A 19,249-nucleotide genomic window follows, 5' to 3' on the forward strand; every position below is an offset into this window, starting at 1 on the left:
TGGTGTCAAAATTACTACTTAATGGGCCACATTAAGCCCAATTTGATATGATATGAGCCAAATTAATAAGAAAAAAATACATAACCTAGATTTCTTTTATTGGAAAGATATGAAGCTGCATTGACACCAGAGGCAATTCACAGTGACGTGGCGACTAGTGGCCATAAAATACAGCGGGCTGAACAATTCAAAAACGTAATCAAACAAGACACCAGCCATCCAGTCTGTGACAACCAAACAGAGGTGGGAAGTAACAAAGTACAAATACTTCATTACTGTACAGATACCTGTAGATTTTTCAGGTATCTACTTTACTTGAGTATTTACTTTTCTGACTACTTTTTACTTTTACTCCCTACATTTTTACACCATTATCTGTACTTTCTACTCCTTACATTTTCAAAACAGGTTTGTTACTTTAAGTTTTTATTTCCAGTCACTGCGTCTTCAAACATCAAACCGATCTGAGCCTAAATGGAGGGAACAATAACACACAAAAGCCAATTCTACTGGAGTAGCCTCCATCACCGGTGCTTACTGCATACATGAAATGATGAACGAGGCAAAACCATATAATTTATGCATCATTTATAGCACTGTAGTCAGTGGTTACAGTGGGCCAGATCGAGTGCAGATGTGGTCATGGTACTTCAGCATCTAGCTAGCACTACAGAAGAGGAGCGAGCATAAATAGAGTAACGTGTTGTGGCAGGTAATTTCAAATGCAACGTTTCCATCAGCTTAACAAATATCAGCAAACACGCAAACTGTTTGTGTGCAGTTTGTCACACAGCAAGTCTACTAGCTGAAGGTCCAGCTGCTGTTTCCCAGAATGAGAGAGAAGTTCACTCAGAGATGGAGAAGAGGAAGAAAGAGGAAAAAGAGAGGTTGGATTTAAAGGTAAGGACTACTCAGTGATATCTTATAAACTATCAATTTAAAGCCTACATGTAATGGCCACATTTTTTAAAAAATCAGATATTGATCTGTATATGATGAGAAGTTATGTTTATTGTGAAACGTTGAGCCACGACAACTAATCTTAGAGTTCTGCCACCACCCAAATCCCACTTTAACCCCTGACTGTACCTCCAGACCTACAGGCAGTGTGGAAAGCATGTAGACACACACACACACACACACACACTCATCCATTCATAGGAATGGGTAAGTGTGGCCAAACTTTTGACTGGTACTGTAGTCTAAAAAAATAAAATGAACACTTTTTAATCAGAGTATAGCATCAAGTCACTAAAATTTCTGGGATATGGATCTGGTCAGTTAAGTAGTTGAGGGGGTTGTTAATCAGTTTCAGCTCCTTTGATGTTAATGAAATTACCAACAGGTGCACTAAAGACCCCCTGTGAACAAGCACTTGGTGACAGTGGGAGGGGAAAAACTCTCTGCTGGAGAAACCTCCAGCAGAACCATGTTATTGGGAGGGGTAATCATCTGCCATGAGAAGAGCTGAGGGGAGGGTGATAGGACAAAAGACATGCTGTGGAAGAGAGCCAGATATTAATAATAACTAATGATTAAATGCAGAGTAAGGTATAAACATAGTAAAAAGAGGAGCATGAAGAAAAAATACTCAGTGCATCATGGGGAGCTTTTATGACAGCCTGATAGTAATGAATTACAATAGTCCATAAAAGTAATAAATGCATGAATTAACTTTTCAGCATCACTGTGAGACAGGATGTTTCTAATTTTAGAGATTTGCGCAAATGCAATAAAGCAGTCTACATACAGCACCAGTCAAAAGTTTGGACATGGGTAAGTGTGTCCAAACTTTTGACTGGTGCTGTATTTGTTTAATACCAGGATACTGAAGGACATATCCTGGTCAAAAATGACTCCAAGATTCCTCACAGTGTTATTGGAGGCCAAGGTAATGCCATCCAGAGTAAGTATCTGGTTAGACACCATGTTTTGAAGATTTGTTGGGCCAAGTACAAGAACTTCAGTTTTATCTGAATTTAGTACCAGGAAATTAGAGGCCATCCAGGCCTATATGTCACTGAGGCATTCCTGCAGTTTAACTAATTGATGTGTGTCATCTGACTTCATGGATCAGTAAAGCTGAGTATCATCTGCATAGCAATGAAAATGTATGCAATGCTTTCTAATAATACTGTCTAAGGCAGGGATCCTCAAATCCAGGCCTCAAGGTCTGGTGTCCTGCAGGTTTTAGATGTGTCGCTGATCCAACACACCTGATTCAAATGACTGAATTACCTCCTCAGTATGCAGTCAAGTTCTCCAGTATCCTGCTAATGACTTCTGTATTTGATTCAGGTGTGTTGGCTTAGGGACACATCTAAAACCTGCAGGACATCGGACCTTGAGGCCTGGATTTGAGGATCCCTGGTCTAAAGGAAGCATGTATAGTGTAAATAAAATTGGTCCTAGTACAGAACGCTGTGGAACTCCATAATTAACCTTAGTGTGTGAAGAAGACTCCCCATTCACATGAACAAATTGGAGTCTATTAGATGAATATGATTCAAACCACTGCAGTGCAGTACCTTTAATACCTATGGCATGCTCTAATCTCTGTAATAAAATATTATGGTCAACAGTATTGGAGGCTGCACTGAGGTCTAACAGGACAAGCACAGAGATAAGTCCACTGTCAGAGGATCTAAGAAGATCATTTGCAACCTTCACTAATGCTGTTTCTGTACTGTGATGAATTCTGAAACCTGACTGAAACTCTTTAAACAAACCGTTCCTCTGCAGATGATCAGTTAGCTGTTTTACAACTACTCTTTCAAGAAGGTTTTAGGAGAAAGGAGGAGAATCTTGGAGAAGATCCCTCAGGATACCATAAGTCATCTCATTAGGAGCATGCCATGAGATTGTCAGACATGCATACAAGCATATGGAGGCCCTACAAAATAGTACCATTGTTGAATTGCTGCAATCAAATATCAGCAAAAATGGACTAGCCTGCTGCATAATTTTTTCACTTTGATTTTCAGGATTCAGGGTTTCATTCCTAACACATTACCCAGTCCATATCAGTACAGATATCCAGCATGATTTTTTTTCCCATTGAGATCTGATGTGCTTTCAAAGTCTTCCTTTAATTTTTTTGAGCAGTGTATATACCTGAATTTGTTCTCTTCTTACCAGTACAAATTGTCTTTTCCCCTTACAGTCAAATTTCCAGTATGGCTAGAGTTGCTCACGTCTCATAGCTTTTTCCCTTGTGTTCATCGTTATTTTCTTGACATCTAGGCTGGACTTTGCCTTTTGCATGCCTCATTTGGATTGTCTGATTACCTTTGCATGACCTCTGTCTGTTTCTGGATTTGCATTTTGGACTTGTTTGTTTGTTTGTTTTGTTTTTTTGTCCTCTTTCTCTGTACTTGTCACACCAGGAGGTTCAAAACCTTTCTGCACTGAAGCAATTATGCTAAATGCTGCACTTCTAAACCCATTTCAAACATGCACACATCTTAAAATGAAACTATGTTCTTGTTTACAGCCTGTGGCAGTAATCAGGGTCGCATACATGCCAGAGTTTAACTACCCACACATTCCCAGTCTGCCACTAAACACTCAAGCACAATATATATATATATTTTTTTTTACTAAATATTCTTTATTTTTCAGAGTATAAAACAACTGTACAAACATATAAAACACAGACCAAAGCCCTCAGTTATACAGAGAATTGCAGCAGTGTTTTTATATGCAGAGAAAATGAAAACACTGGCACTTCACACAGGCTCAGTGGACTGGTTTCTTAAGAGAAGATCTCAGTTGGTGTCTCATGTTAGTGAACTCAGGTGTTTTCTAGGAGGTATCAACCTCGGTAAAACAATCAATTTGGAAAAATGAGACATTAAACTCACAGGACCACATGTGGCAGTCTTGTGGAATCAGGAATTATGTTGAAATGGGTACTTAGTGCCCAGTTAGTTCTAAAGGTGCATGAAGTGAGTTGCTAAAGTAAACAGAGGATCATTTCTTTCTGTAGTCTGACTCAAACCTTTTTCTTATTAAATGGTTGGTTCTTATTGGAAGGGTAGCTGTGACTCAGGAGTCAGAGCAAGTCATCTACTAATTGGAAGGTTGGTGGTTTGATTCCTGACTGCTCCAGTTTGCATACCAAAGTAACCTTGGGCAAGATACTGAACTTCAAGTGGCTCTCCGATGCAACTATTGGAGTATGAATGTGTGTGAATGTTAGATAGTAAGCACTTAGCTGTAGAAGGAAGTGCTTATATGAATGGGTAAATGCAAATGTGTTGTATAAAGCACTTTGAGTGAACAAAGTATAAAAGCGCTATATAAGAACTAGTCTGTTTACCTTTAGTTAGGTTATTTCTTGAGAAGTGTCCTCAGTAGGGATAATTAGTTCACTTTTACCACTTTGGAAGCCAGTTCAAGCACCAAATTCACCACAATAGCTAAAGTCAGCCACAGTCCTGACAAGTCATAGCTCACAACAATAAACCTCCTGACTTTAGACATAAACACAGAACATTTCTGTCTTAGCTTCAGAGAACTACCAGCCCACCAGTCTGTTCTCTAGACACAACTGCTCACTTTCAGAGACCAGTCTGTTCTACATTGCAAAGCCTTATATCATCATACAGTGCAGGGTGCATTCTGCTGTAGGTCAATCACCAGACAAGCAGCTGAAATAAGTAAAACGTATTCTATGCTGCTTTTGGTAACGTAGTCTTACATATTAAAAGGTTTGTCCTGTGACAGTAGATTGGCATATAATATCCCATAAATCAATCAGTCATGACGAGAGTGGCTGCTATTCAGAACATTTTGCTTGCTTTGTGAAGCCACAACATTTTGATTTATCAGGTGTTATAGAGAGAATAACCACAAAAAGAAGGATTTACCCTGAAATCCATCTCAGACACACTTAAGAATATTTTTAATTTAATGTGAATAAATTAGCAAATTAATATTTATGAAAAGATTATAATGAGTAAGCATACTGCTTTCCATCAATTTTCAAGTAGGTAAAACTTACCAAAGGGAAACACGAGCTATGATGAATACTCTGCATGACCTTCAGCCTACTTTACTCCACCATCAGCCAAGACTGCATACAAACAGCAATACAAGTAACCTATTATGCCTTTTCCCTGCAAGAAACAATGCGTTTGCTATCAAGACTAAAACACCGTGAAACAGTGAAACCATTCAGTCACCACTGTAACATCTTCAGCAGAAAACTACCAAGCGGCTCCAGTAACACCCTGTCTTCAACATACTCAACACAACCAGTCTGGAATAAATTCTCAAAAAATTTTTTAAGTAGCTCTATTTTGCTTTTCCTTATTCTCTGTCATACATGTACTGCTACACTCATGGATGCTCATTTTAAACAGGGCCAAAGTTTCTCTGAGCACAGACACTCCGCCCACCTGCTCACCTGATCAGACCTTCTGTTTACGAGAAGCAACCAATCAGAGAAAAAGTTGCCTTAAAATGAGAGGAGCTAACACAGCTCGTTTCAGACAGAAGGTGAACTGAGGGGCTGAACCAGGGTCCAGTATAAGAAATCTAATGATTATTTTGAACTGTGAATCATGCAGAGCTACTCTAGTAGAGTCCAAAAAAATATGAAGCTGAAAATGAGCACAAGAGCGTAATTTACTAATTGGCTGAAAATATTCCACAAAACTTCAACAAACCATCCAAATCTACTACTGTGACAGAAAACAACACCAAACCGTGGACAAGTTTCCAAATTAAAATTCATTGAACTCCTCAGGCACAACATGGCTCTCTCGATTTCACACCTGAACAACCACAGAATAGAAAATACGATAAATATACAGAGTTTTCGCCCCACTCCCCACACAGTTACAGCATTCTTGGATCTGAATAACTGTAACTTCATACACTTGGAAAATGATACACCCCCTATCAACCGCCTTAGTGAAAGTCATTACAATATAAGCAGCAAATATGAATTGTTAAATCAAATCTCTTTTTTTTTATTTTTAAACATTTTTAAGACCCTGAACTTTAAACCATTTGCCCAGGCCATCCTTGTTGGTGCCTCATTGGTGGTATGTATGTTGGACATATATAATTGGCTGTTATATATATTTTTTACTCTATATGCTATTTAAAATCTTGCCTGTGATATAGTTTATGATGAACCTGATGAGGCCACAAGCCCAGTCAAATAATAAAGGTATTCTTTACACTACAAGTGTTACTGGAGTTTTAACTTCATATTTTTATCTTTTATACTACAAAATTGCATAACAAACATTGCCCCCTTTTCCTATCTGCTGCAGAAGCTCTAATACAATGAGCCTTTCAGACGAAGACACTGAAGAGAACTAAAACAGATATTGCTGGGCTGGGCTGTGCTCTCAGTTTGGGGACTATAATGTACAAAGGAAGGTGTGGCAGCTGAGTGTGTGACAGCCACATGGTTTCCATCTTCACTTTTGTTTTTATTTCTGCTTTACAATACATAAAGCTATATAAAAGAAGACAGACTGCAAGCACTAGCACAGAAAACAGTAAACACAGCATAGGCTATAACAGTGGAGGCCTCCGTGGTAAAGCAGTAAGGATGTACAAAAAAAGGACAGTTAACATTGCTAGCACGAAATTCTAACTTCACAGTCTTTATTGCATTGAAGAGAAAAGGTGAACTCATCTTCAGGCTGTTCAGATTTTTTTTTTTTTTTTTGCAAAAACAACCACATGCAAAGAGCACTTGGTTGGTTTAATTTTGTTGAGTGCTCATACTTAAGGCTGTTTAAGTGTCTGTAAAGATAAATCATACCAACATCAAGCAGAACAATTATATGAAATCAATCTGCTGTTTTTTGCCTGCCTTGCAGCTTCTGCCTGTAGATTTAGATTCAAATTTAATTCTTCATTTCCATGTGAAAAGAGTCATTTGGCTACTGCACCGAACAACATTCTCATTTGTGGAGCAATGTGATCATGAATTACAAAATGTCCTCCTGCCCGATTAAGGTCAAGCACCAGTCACCAGCGCAGTAGAGATTTATATTTAACCACGCCACACTGGTACCACTCTATTTTCACAGACTGTTCACTCTTTCAGTAATAATGGGGGGCTAGATGACAATGATAAAATACCATAGCTACCAGTGGAAACCCAAAGTGGGTCACTGAGTCCTGGATCCAGGTTGTATCTTCTTAAATAAAGACACAACTTGCTATTAGAGAGCAGTGGATATTCAGACAGTCCCTACATGTTTTGCTGTTCAGCATCATTTACTGACAATCTGATTACTAACATATTGTGATTTTTTTTTTTTTTTTTTTTTCATTATCAGGTTTTCTTGGAAATCTCACTTTTGATCAAAGCTCGCATGGAGAAAGATATGATTTGAGCCAATCCCAAAGCTGAAGCTTCACCAAACCTTTTGCTGTCAGTACTTGCAGAAAACCACACTCAATTTCATGCCAGACCCAACAGCATAATTGCCCAGATCAACACTACAATAAAAGGGGAAACCCTGATCGATGTTATAGATTAAACATATACGTGACCAGGAAATACTTAACAGCTTAATACAGTAATTTATTTCATTATAATTAAAGCTGGCCCCAGTTATAAAAAGCAGCTCTAAAATTAACTGAGGGTTGGACTTGTTCTGACTATAATTATATCCACTGATCATTGTCTGGGTAAGAAAATCCAAAATGACAACGTTTGGTCTGGTCTACTCTATTTCAGTCAGCAGTTCTTTCTAATCATGGGCATCTGAAACCAGACTAAATTTAGAAGCAAGTTAGGAAAATGACTAAGATTAGATGCAGCGTATTTAAGCCACCAATAATAATCATATTCTGCAGACAATCCAGTTCCCCTCCAGGGTGCATACCAGGCTGCATAAATCCATTACAGGTTGGGTTTAACTCCAGAGAAAACACAGTTCCAAGTTCCTTTTCAAATCTGTACCAGTCTAATCCTGAAAAATATTATCACATCTTCTGCTAGTCCCATAATAGAACTGGTTCGTGCCAGTTTAATTCCAGGAGACACCGAAGCAAATTCTCCTGCAGGGCTCAGTAGTAAATCTCATCCACAATAGAAGCTAAAAAAAATTATTTTACATCTGTGACACTTCCCAACCACAGTCCAGGAGAGGTCCTGTATCCAGCCGCTTTTTAAAGACAAAACCAGCCTTCTGTTCCTATCAACCAAACCCCAGCTGAATCCAGACCAGAATGAAGTCTGCTCTAGGTCACACAGCAGTACCTTCTCCACCACGACTTTGACAGGCTTTTCATCTTGTCCGGTGTCTGTCTTTGCTTTTTTCTGCATCTCTTTTTCCCCCTTGGGTGCTTATGGGAGCTGTAGTTCTGCAGGCTGGCCAGTATGGCTGTGTCAAACACTTCTTTGAGATTTTTTTGGGTCAGCGAGGAGCACTCCAAGTAGGCCACAGCTCCAATCTCCATCGCACAGTCCTGGGCATCCGTTGGGTCCACAGGTCTTTCTCGGTACTTAGCCAGATCGATGAGAACCTAAAGAAAATTATCAAAATATGAAATAAATATTCTGATTCACATCACTCCATGTGTGTTACCTGCTTTAAGTCTTTCATTGATTTTTTTTCCTCCTGTCTGTTTTGGATATTCTTGCCAGACACTGATGTTTGGCTCTCTGTCTAAATAATAACATATGAATCTTCTGCTTCTGCCCATTGTTCAAAGGTTTAATGTGCTATCTAAATAAAGTTTATTATTATTGGAAATGGACTGACATTTATACTGATCACTCAAAAGGTTTAGATTACAACCTACATTTATTCATACATTCATTATGAGTAAATCCCATCATAAATTGTAAATTTTAGAATCACCAGGTAATGTAACGTGCATATCTTTTTACTCTGGGAGAAAGCTGGAAAGATTAGAATCTGACAACACTGAAGCACAGCAGAAATACATCTGCAGGAACCTGCTTGCTGTGAAGTAACAGTGCTGACCTCAGCACCACCATGCCACCCAATTGGTTAAGGAGACGGGAAAGATACATCTGTACAGATTTTAGCATCCATAACAATTACAAAATGCTTTTGTGCTTTTGGTGAGTAGCAATCTCTGAGAAAATAAAAGAAAGCATTGTTATACAGTATATGTCCATCTGCATATCCCTACAAACACATTACACAATGCCAACATTGCATTTGGTCATAATTTGGTAAGTTGCAACATTACCAGCTTGTGACATTGCGACAACACTTCTCTGTGGTCGCAAAAACATCCAGACAGCATGGAGACTTGGACATTTACGAGGCTCCAGTTTGTGGTGCTTCTGAATGATGTTGTGTTATACAGCAAAGTGTGTCTAATACTTAGTCTACCCCCACTGATTTAAATGGAGTGGACAGAATGTATAAACCTCGATAGCAGTATAACTAAAGCTGCCAAAATGACCATAAAGGTGAATAAACATTTCTCTACAGCAGCATCAACACCAGCTGAACATTACAATCTTCACAATGTTAAAGTTCATTATTATTAGTGTACAAGTATGCTGTGCCATTACTATAATAAGGTTTCCCTTTAGTTTGTGGATGGATCATTTATGTGCACGATGATAAGAATTTACCATAAACACAAACAGGGATCAGAATCAGGCAAATCATGATTTATGTACACAGTAAAAAATCAACACCTTGACGTCTTCTCTGAGGTCACACTGCGTCCCAACGAGGACCAGTGGAGCAAGCGGGGCGTGTTTCCGTATCTCTGGCACCCACTTCTCAGGAATGTTCTGAAATGAGGCAGGACTGACGACACTGAAGCACAGCAGGAACACATCTGCACTGGTGTAACACAGAGGGCGCAGCTTGTCGAACTCATCCTGGAAAGGTCGGGAGAAATCGAGAGTGTTCACACAGAGATACTGTGATTCATCACCGCTCAGCTCTGCTTTAGGGCAGTGGTTCTTAAACTAAAGGGCAGACCCCACAGGTGGGAAATATATCCATGCAGGTGGGATGTTGAGGGTTAGGAGTGACACTAAGTTGAACTAATGTGAGTTGTTTTTTTTTTGTCAAGAAAAAATAGTATACTTAAGCTATTATGATGGTAACATTTCAGAAAGAGCTTTAAAAAAAAGAGTGCTGCATTAAAAGCAGCCTCTATTTATCTGTTTCTTTGTGTTTCATCGAGTTCTTCTACTCCCTGTCTTTCTGTTTCCTTGATCTCCCAACTCTTTCTTTCCTTTCCCATTCAATGTTTCATTGTTTTGGAGGGCAGCTGATCATTATAGTGATAATCTACCACATTATCCCAGTAGTGCACTTTCAGAGTGCAGACTTGCATTTGGTTTCTAGAGTTATCCAGATGTAGAATGGGAAGCAAAGCATTCAGCTATCAGCCCCCTGTTCTGTTGAACCAACTCCCAGTTTGGGTTTAGGAGACAGACAAAATATCTACTTTTTGGATTAAGCTTCAAACTTTTATTTTTGACAAAGCTTATAGTTTGGGCTGAATCAGGTGACCCTGAACCATCCCTTAGTTATGCTGCTACAGGCTCAGGCTGCCTGGGGAATTACCATAAATGAAATGTGAACAGCATGTATGTGAATGATGATGTGGATGTAATGTATTTATTTTTGTTAATATTTGTTTTATTTCTGTCAGCTCATAGCCACTGTTTAATCATCTCTAACCAGTTGTAGTTCATCACAGTGATATGGATCTTTCACCATCTTCAAACAAACATCTGCTGCTGCAAAGACAGACATAATTACATCACTTCCTGTGTGCCAGAGAGTTATTCCAAGGAAAGACCAACCAGACACACAAAACACTGATTTATTTTCGGTCTATGACTAGTCCTAATCTACGTTCCTGTTATCTATGAAATCCCCCTGCAATTTAGGACATAATGTACTTCATGTTTTAACCTGTTTACATCTTATCCCAGTAGCCTAGTGACTAGGACTACTGGGCATGCATTGTCCTGTTTCAATTCAGCCTTTTCAGCATGTCTTACATCCCTCTTCCCCCCCATTTCCTTTGTAACTTGGGCAAGAAAAGCATTTGTGTTACTAGATGCTGCTTAGACTGGGAAGAAAGGAAAAGAAAGAAAGAATAATTTCTTCATGACAGGCATTGTGTCCAACATGAATAAAACAACAACAGGAAATGCTGCTCTCTCCTAGTGTCTGTGTGTGTGTGTGTGTGTGTGTGAGCGCGCGCGCACATAGATCACTGACCTGTCCAGCTGTGTCACAGAGTTGTAGTTTGACTGGCTGCCCATCCACTGATACCACCGCTACACACACACACACACACACACACACACACACACACACACACACACACACACACACACACCATGATCATCAGCATTATCATTATAAGATCAGTATCACTCATGTAAGGTTTTCTGTAGCAATCAGCTGACAAATTTTGCTAACAAAATAACACAAACTGGCAACAAATTTAGTGTCCAAAACTGTATTTCAGTAATAAGCCAAGTAAACGCATCACTCAGGTCGTGGAGTCAAATAGGCAAAACTCTGATTATGTGAAATATGATCATTGTAGAAATAATTTATTACCTTTATTGCACTGAAAGATTGATCAATTAATTTATTATTAACTGAAAACTTGTTGATAAACAATCAATTAGTTTCTCCTCTTTATTTACCTGAGAAGTTGTCGAATGCAGTCGGGACGTACTCGGTGGGATAACCGTTGGTGGTGTAGCTGACCACCAGGCTGGTTTTCCCCACGGCCCCGTCCCCTACCAGGACGCACTTCACCCGCTTCTCCGCTGCTCCGACTCCCGCTGACCCTGCCGCGGACCGCCGCGTCCTGCCCGAGACCTTGTCCCGACTCCGGACCCTCCTCGGGGGCACAGGCGGAGCAGGGGACACCGGTGCCGGCTTGTAGACGCCATCACCCCGCTGGGGCATCTGGCACGGAGAGGAGGGTGACATGGAGCCGGAGGACACCCGGGCGGGAGGTTCAGTCCTGCTGAGGGCCAGTTTTCACTCCGTCCATTCTTCCGATAACATCCTCCACAGAGCGGTTTGTCAAACTGACTTTATGTCGTCGCCGCTGTCTGCTTCCTTTTAGTTACCATGGTTAAATTACCAAAGTTGGACCCGAGGCTCACTCAACACAGCCCATTTAAGCTTCATGGTTTATTAAATTATTACTGAAAGCCCGGTTTAAAAGCGGAGGATGAATTACAGTTGGCCGCTGGTTTGAGTCTGTGTCCGTGCGGACGTCCAACGGACAGACCCGCCGCTCACTCCCCTCACAGTGACATCACGGTGCCTGTGTGTGTGTCTGCTTGGATTACCAGTGTTGTGGGGACATGTAGCTGTTGTCCGTATTCACACTTTGGGGACTTTTCGCTCTTCTGAGGACAAAGAGTAACTATGTCTTATAAGTACCAGGCCATTAAGGTTTAGGTTTATGCTCAGTTACAGACTGGGGTTAATTAATTAGTGGTTAGAGGTCATAAGTGAGTAGTTAATGTTCTCATACTTTTAAATCTGATTTAGTGGTTCCTGTCTTTTTTCTGTTTTCTTTCATAAAGCATTATTATGGTGTTTTGTTTGGGGGTTTTCTAAAAAAAAAAACAAAAAAAACATCAGCATTATTGTCTGATATCTTGATTATCTAAAAAAAAAAAAGTATGGTATGTGGTTTTGTCCTCTTTTTGTGTGTTCTAGAGTACTTACTCTAAATCACATACCACATCTTATCACACTACAGGAAGGCTGGTTTACTGGTAGTCTATTGTGAACTTCAGTACTGGAACTTAAAAACAAACTGAAGTCGAACATAGTCAAGCAAAAGATCTCTGGCTCAATCCCAGGAGGAGACACAAATACCTTGTGGGTTACATCAGGAGAAAAATCTGCCACATCAAATATGTGGAACTACCTGCTGTGGTGACCCCTTGTGACTAAGGGAGCAGCTGAAAATAGCTATGTATTATCTTCTTTCAGCTGCTCCCTTTAGGGGTTGCCACAGTGAATCACCTGCCTCCATCTCACCCTATTCCTAGGGGGGTTGGGGGTTAGAGCCTATTTCAGCTGCCATGGTGCAGGAGGCAGGGTACACCCTGGACAGGTCACCAGAATGCATGCAGAAACTGGGAGAACATGAAAACTCCACAAAGAAAGGGCTCAATCAAATGGTGGATTTGACCCCAGGACCTTCTTGCTGTGAGGCATCAGTGCTAACCACTGCACCACTGTGATGCCCCTATATTATATTATATTATATTATATTATATTATATTATATTATATTATATTATATTATATTATATTATATTATATTATATTATATTATATTATATTATATTATATTATATTATATTATGCATCCATTTTCTTCTGCTTATCCAATTCTATGTCGTGGGGAGTTTCAAATATAAAGTACTGTAGTACTTTATAGACTGCCCCAGGGCAGCTGTGGCTACATTAGTAGCTTACCACCACCAAGTATGATTGAGGTGTGAATGAATAGTGCATGAAATTGTAAAGCATCTTTGGGTGTCTAGAAAAGCCCTATATAAGACTAATGCATTATTATTTATTATTATTACTGTGCAAAAGTCTTCAGCCACCCCTCTTTTCTTTATATTTTGCTATGAAAATAGGAAATAGGTGCAGCAATTTATTGAGACTTGCAAACAAGCATGGAAATATGTTATATAAGGTAAAAACAGAGTTTGTGTAATTCTAATGTGCTTTAAAGTCAATATTTGGTGTGGCCATCTTTATTCTTCAACGCAGGCTGAACTCTTGTAGGAAAGTTTTCTTGTCATTTCTTTAAGTAGTCTTCAGGAGTAATTCTCCAGACATCTTGAAGGATATTCAAAGAACTTCTTTGGATATTGTCTGCCTTTTGTTCTGGTGTCTGTCAAGATGATCCCACGCTGCTTAAACAATAATGAGGTCCGGATTCTGGGGAGGCTGATAGTGTTCCGTTGTGTGTTTTTCTATCCAGGTATGCTTTTGTTGCACTGGCAAAGTACTTAGGATCACTCTCATGCTAAAAAATGAAGTCATTACCAATCAGATGCTTTCCAGATGTTATTGCATTATGGATTAAAATTTGATTGTATTTTTCTGCGTTCATAATTCCATCAATTTTGACAAGATCCCCAACACCACTGGCTGAAATGCAACACCAAATTCTCCCCGTTTCCCATCATCAAGAATGGCTTTGTGACAAGTGGGATATTTGCGCCATCTGGTGGACACGATAAAATACAAGTAGGTTAACTTGCTTAATCAACCATATTAAAACTTTACTTAATATTAGACAAACATTTTAATACAAGCCACCAGGCTCAATGATGAATTTATGAGTATTTACCAATACAATGAGAGTTCTGAGGCCCGCGGAACTAAACACTGACCGCTGTTCCCTCACGGACGAGTTTCAGTGCTGTATCAGCATGTGTTTTGGTTGTGAGAGGTAGAGAAGAGTTTTAGTCCGTGAGGAACGCAGTCTATTCATTATATTTCCAAATATAGATAATCAGCGATACAACTATGTCATCATCGGCGGAGGTAGTTCTGGGCTTCCTGGAGGACGCGGAGCCGTGGCGGCTTCTTTCCCCACAGTTTCCCAGTAAAGTCGGAGGGAAGCCGGCGTGGCTCAGTCAGACAGGCCTGCCCTCCTTGTCCGCGCTGGAGTGTGAGATATGCCGTCTGCCTTTGGTTTTCCTGCTGCAGGTGAGCCTCCGGGAGCAGCCAACCATGTTTTCCTGCTGTTATCCTGAAAAATTATTATTTACTGTACTATTATTATTTACTGATTGTAAGTCTGAGGTACAGAGAGGAGGACAGAAAAACCCTGGAAATGCTCATGGTGTCCTATTTCAAATGTTAAACAGTAAATGTCACATTTTTAACAGCATAAACAGAGAGACAGCACACATAAGTGGCACGCATATCACACATTTTTATATTACCCTCCTAAAAACAGCACATACTGAAATATATCCTTATTCAATGTCTTAAAACTAGGGAAAAAAACATTTATTTGCATGGTTAAGGTGTACTACTCTTAACTGAGCACTCAAAGGGTTTTTAACAACAAACCTCATTCACCAAAACACACACTTGAACTCTTATTGATTTAACATCTGTATCCCACCTCAGCCTTATTTGCTATGAAAATACTAGATAAACTCCTTTGGTGTGATGTTGCAGAGCCAAGTCTGAAGACTCTATTTCTAACTAAACAGCTGGTTTTAGACCTGACTTATCCAATCTGAACTGCTGCAGGTGTATGCACCAATATCCGGTCAGGACAGAAGTTTTCACCGTGTGCTCTTTCTGTTCTGCTGCAAAACTCCTGAGTGCTACACACGAAATGATAACCGCTGCATGAAAGGTAAATCTTCGCTATCTGATGTCTCTCACTTGCCAGGTGTGGTGCTGTGAGATGTTGGCTGATTCTGTATTTACGCTGTTTTGTCATTCACTTTTGTCTTTGTTTAAGACTCAATACATTTTACAACTTTTCTTTAAGAGTTTGTTTTTTCCTTCATGACAGTTTTCAGAAGTCAGCTACCAAGGAGGAATGAGTTCTACCCTTACGACCCTCCACCAGGTTTGTGCATGGTCTGCAGTGTAATTCTTTATAAAGTATTCATGACGTGTTTAATATTTAATAACATGTCGTTGGTGATTATGATTGACTACAATTAATAGATGTATGCTGTAGAATCATTCCAGCCTGGAAAAAGAGCAATTCAAAGAAATCATTAAAAGTGCAAAATGACATGACATTCATGCCCATGATATAAACCACACCTGAATGTCTGTTGTTCAACAAATATAAAATATCATCTTTGTTTCTAAATTTTCCTTCAGAGGATGAACCACCTTGCGATGCAGAGGAAGACCACACGGTGTTGCCCGTCTCTGGAGTTAAACTGTGCTGGGTGTGTGGATGCCCCGGCAACAAAGCCTGCTCCCGCTGCCACACTGTGACCTACTGTGGAAAACATCATCAGACCCTCCACTGGAAACAGTCTCACAAGAAGGAGTGTGGCAGCCAAGGTATGTGTGATGTTTACTAGGGCTGCAAAAATCATAATCACGATTATTTTGTTCAGTGTTGAGATCATGATTATTCAACAATAAGGGGTTAACTAATTAAACTTTAAAATGAAGACATTTAGCTGCCTTTAAAGTTTAAGTGAAATTCCATTTGTATTTTGATTTTAATAGAGACACAAAAGTAAAGGAAGCGGGTGAGCTAAAAGTTAAAATAGTTACAAACCAGAACACAGCACAATAATCTTTTTATCTAAGCTTAGCCCAAAAAAAAAAAATGTTGCTACGTTTGTAAGGAAATTGCATTTGTGGGTTGAGCAGCAGAGTTGAGTATGTGGCTTGCATCCATCTTTTCTGCCAGTGCTAAAGAGCTTATTCTGCCATTGACTCTTGTTTGGTGATGCTTATAGGACTGGATGAATGAAGTCTGAAGAAACAAGCCATATTGGCAGTTCATTTAGCAAGCAGGGGCCTTGGTAGCATGTGGAAGACCCATACACAGTCACAATAGCCTGGCACTTCTTCCTCATGCTGGTCACCAACTTGGTCACACACTGCTGTGGAATGGCATCCCATTTTTCAACCAGTAATCATCCAATCCAGTAAACCACACCAAACAAGAGTCAATAGCAGAATAAGCTCTTTATCACTGGCAGAAAAGATGGATGCAAGCCACATACTCAACTCTGCTGCTCAACCCGCAAACAGAATTTCCTTACAAACGTAGCAACATTTAAGGGGAAATAAACAGGCTTTCCAACTGTTTAAGATAATTGCCATGAAGCATTTTTACAACAAGGAAATAATCAACCAAACACAAGTTTAGATTATCTCATTTTAATAATCGTTGGAAGCCCATAATGTAATTGAAATTAAAAATGTATAAATTGCACGGTCCTTATACTCAGTTTATTTATGTTAACTGGTGATTCTAAATTTGTGTGGGTGTCAGTTTGTGTGGTTCTCTCTGTGCGTTAGCCCTGTGATGGACAGCCAAGCTGTTCACTGTGTACCTGGTTAGGAAAATGGATGGATGGACAGCTGAGGGGTTCATAATCTTTTCCCTAAGACACCGCATCTCACTGACTGAAGCTTTCGAGTCACTGAGGCTGTCATTTTTCAGCACTAGGAAGACTAAACTTGTCCACTTCTGTCTACAAGTGTCTGCTGTCACAACCTCCCCCCTCCTCTTTCCTGAATCTGAGCTGGTCACTGAGCCAGAGGAAGAGGAGAAAGACACCAAGGCGGCTGAAGGAGAACAAGAAGAGGAGGAAGGTGGAGGGAGTAGTACTCAGAGCATGGATTGTCCCTCCTTGGCAGAGTGTAAGATTTAAGATTAAGGTTTTTCTCAGTATTAAATGAAAAAAAAATTTATGTTTAAAAAAAATCCAGTCTTACTGATAGCTTAGATTTATGCCATTATAATTATATGACCTGCACCAATCCTGACCTTCTATTGTCTTATCAGCCCTGGCAGAGACAGACCTGGAGGAGATGGCTTTGCATGAGACTGAAGACAATAAGGTGTTCCAGAGGTTTAAAAAGAAGATTGCACCTGAACCACACCAGGTAGAAAACAGCAGAGCTAAAAAGAGACAGGTTTTTTTTCTTCTGTGTCCATCTCACAGTGTTTGTTCATATTTAGGTGATACGTTACAGTCGAGGGGGCTCTCCCTTGTGGGTCTCCTCTCAGCACATCCCTTCAGAGCAGGATATCCCACAGTGCACCTGTGGTGCCAAGAGGACATTTGAGTTTCAGGTAGTTGATGCTTCTAAATGCTCAATACTGTGACTTGTTAAAGATATGTTCAGGTCTTTATTTTTTCATTCTTACACTAATGATTGATTCATTCACGTTTATGCAGTTACTGTCCTTCTGTGCGTGTGTCTATGTGAAGGATCATTTCCACAGTTTGTTGAGGAAAAGCAGGAAAAACATCCAAATCTACAGCTTAAAGGAGAAGATGATGTTACATATTATTACTCATTAAATAAAAATACCAAAATGGATATTATTAAATGCTAAAAAAAAGTGCCTGGATGTGTTGGGTTATATTTGTGAATCTAATAACTGTGTGTGTGGGTGTGTGTTTAGGTGATGCCCCAGCTGTTAAACAGTCTGTGTGTGGACTCAACTGGTGCTAGTATCGACTGGGGCACTCTGGCTGTCTACACGTGCTCGGTCAGCTGTGACCACAGCGACCAGTACTGCCCCGAGTTCATCTGGAAGCAGGACTTCAGCTCAGATCAACACACGCAGACTAAACAAAGATAATGGACCTCTTTTGTTTTATGCATAGCAGGAAAAGCACAGGTGGTGCTGATTTCATTATGTTTAGGTGGCTCAATTTCAGGGTTTTCTTACTGTGCATGTTCGCTCACCTACATGGCTTGGTGGGATACCTGATGTTGACATATCCACGTTTCACCTGTACCTTTTCTCCAGTAAAACATCTGCATGGCGCTGCAGGTAACAGCTGGCTTATTACTGACTGGACTAATCACACAGGAGTGATGTTATCCTCCCATTATATGGACTGGACATGTAACTAATCATAAACTTTGGAGCTCTCGCTGCTGCTCGTATTTGTACAGAGAGATCAAACATTCAGAGGCTACGATAAAGATGGAGATCATTTTTATGGGTTGCAGTCCTGTATACTCTCAGGTTCATAAAAGTTGAGATATCCAAACAGGCTTTTGCCATCTTTCTGGTTTTACTACCACTTTCAAACATGTGCTGCTATACATTTTAAATCCAGCATGTGGTATAATCTGACCTGTGTGGTTGGTAGGATTTGGGCATTGTCAGTACTCCATGCTGTTCATTCAGTACGGCTACTGAAGCGGATGATCAGCAAAACAAAACATGACCTTGTTCTTTATTGGCACAAAAGTTTTTAATTATCACCCCCTTCTGAAGTTGTTGCAATACCATCTTCAGAATGAAGTTTAAAGAACTGTTTGGATGGGAAAGAAGTGACAAATATAAGTTTAATGCCAGAATGCAATGTAAGAAAAGTTTGCAAGAATCATGAAACCTGTAGATAGACTTTCTGTTTTGCCCCTCTCCTGACACCCTACAATTTATTTTACTACTGATATTGGTATGATACAGTTCATCTAATCAGTCAATAAAGGATCCAAACTGAATTATTGTGAAATAAAGGTAAGCACAACTGCTCCAGCAAACTCTTATTTTGTACATTT

At 39.8% G+C, this 19,249-nt stretch overlaps 2 protein-coding genes across 3 annotated transcripts; one reads left to right on the plus strand and one right to left on the minus strand.

Annotated features, from left to right (window-relative positions):
* Positions 1 to 3,614: 3,614 nt before the first annotated feature.
* Positions 3,615 to 12,253, minus strand: rhoua (ras homolog family member Ua). The gene is made up of 4 exons (XM_030720532.1): positions 11,651 to 12,253; positions 11,214 to 11,272; positions 9,662 to 9,850; positions 3,615 to 8,505 (listed from the first exon to the last, which is right to left on the minus strand). Exons 1-4 carry the CDS (start codon positions 11,940 to 11,942, stop codon positions 8,221 to 8,223), a joined length of 825 nt encoding a protein of 274 aa, XP_030576392.1. The 5' UTR covers positions 11,943 to 12,253; the 3' UTR covers positions 3,615 to 8,220.
* Positions 12,254 to 14,372: 2,119 nt separating this feature from the next.
* On the plus strand, positions 14,373 to 19,222 carry pdcd2 (programmed cell death 2). 2 transcript variants are annotated; one of them, XM_030720503.1, is made up of 8 exons: positions 14,373 to 14,707; positions 15,263 to 15,371; positions 15,534 to 15,590; positions 15,854 to 16,042; positions 17,201 to 17,362; positions 17,508 to 17,608; positions 17,685 to 17,798; positions 18,135 to 19,222. In XM_030720503.1, exons 1-8 carry the CDS (start codon positions 14,525 to 14,527, stop codon positions 18,312 to 18,314), a joined length of 1,095 nt encoding a protein of 364 aa, XP_030576363.1. In that variant the 5' UTR covers positions 14,373 to 14,524; the 3' UTR covers positions 18,315 to 19,222. The 2 variants fall into 2 exon arrangements, with proteins under 2 accessions (XP_030576363.1, XP_030576372.1); XM_030720512.1 differs by lacking the exon at positions 18,135 to 19,222 and adding an exon at positions 17,905 to 18,067.
* Positions 19,223 to 19,249: the final 27 nt, after the last annotated feature.

The sequence above is a fragment of the Archocentrus centrarchus genome, chromosome 3 (genome assembly GCF_007364275.1).
Source record: "Archocentrus centrarchus isolate MPI-CPG fArcCen1 chromosome 3, fArcCen1, whole genome shotgun sequence".
Taxonomy (NCBI): Eukaryota; Metazoa; Chordata; class Actinopteri; order Cichliformes; family Cichlidae; genus Archocentrus; species Archocentrus centrarchus.

What these genes read in the sequence shown, in the direction of transcription:
- pdcd2 (XM_030720503.1), top strand. Translation starts at nt 14,525, where the DNA reads ATGTCATCATCGGCGGAGGTAGTTCTGGGCTTCCTGGAGGACGCGGAG. An exon ending in TGATAACCGCTGCATGAAAG is followed by an intron (nt 15,372 to 15,533) that starts GTAAATCTTCGC and finishes CCTTCATGACAG; the next exon opens with TTTTCAGAAGTCAGCTACCA. An exon ending in GAAGGAGTGTGGCAGCCAAG is followed by an intron (nt 16,043 to 17,200) that starts GTATGTGTGATG and finishes TCTGTCTACAAG; the next exon opens with TGTCTGCTGTCACAACCTCC.
- rhoua (XM_030720532.1), bottom strand. Translation starts at nt 11,942, where the DNA reads ATGTCACCCTCCTCTCCGTGCCAGATGCCCCAGCGGGGTGATGGCGTC. An exon ending in TCTGTGACACAGCTGGACAG is followed by an intron (nt 9,851 to 11,213) that starts GTCAGTGATCTA and finishes CGACCTTTCCAG; the next exon opens with GATGAGTTCGACAAGCTGCG. An exon ending in ACCTCAGAGAAGACGTCAAG is followed by an intron (nt 8,506 to 9,661) that starts GTGTTGATTTTT and finishes AATTTTCTTTAG; the next exon opens with GTTCTCATCGATCTGGCTAA.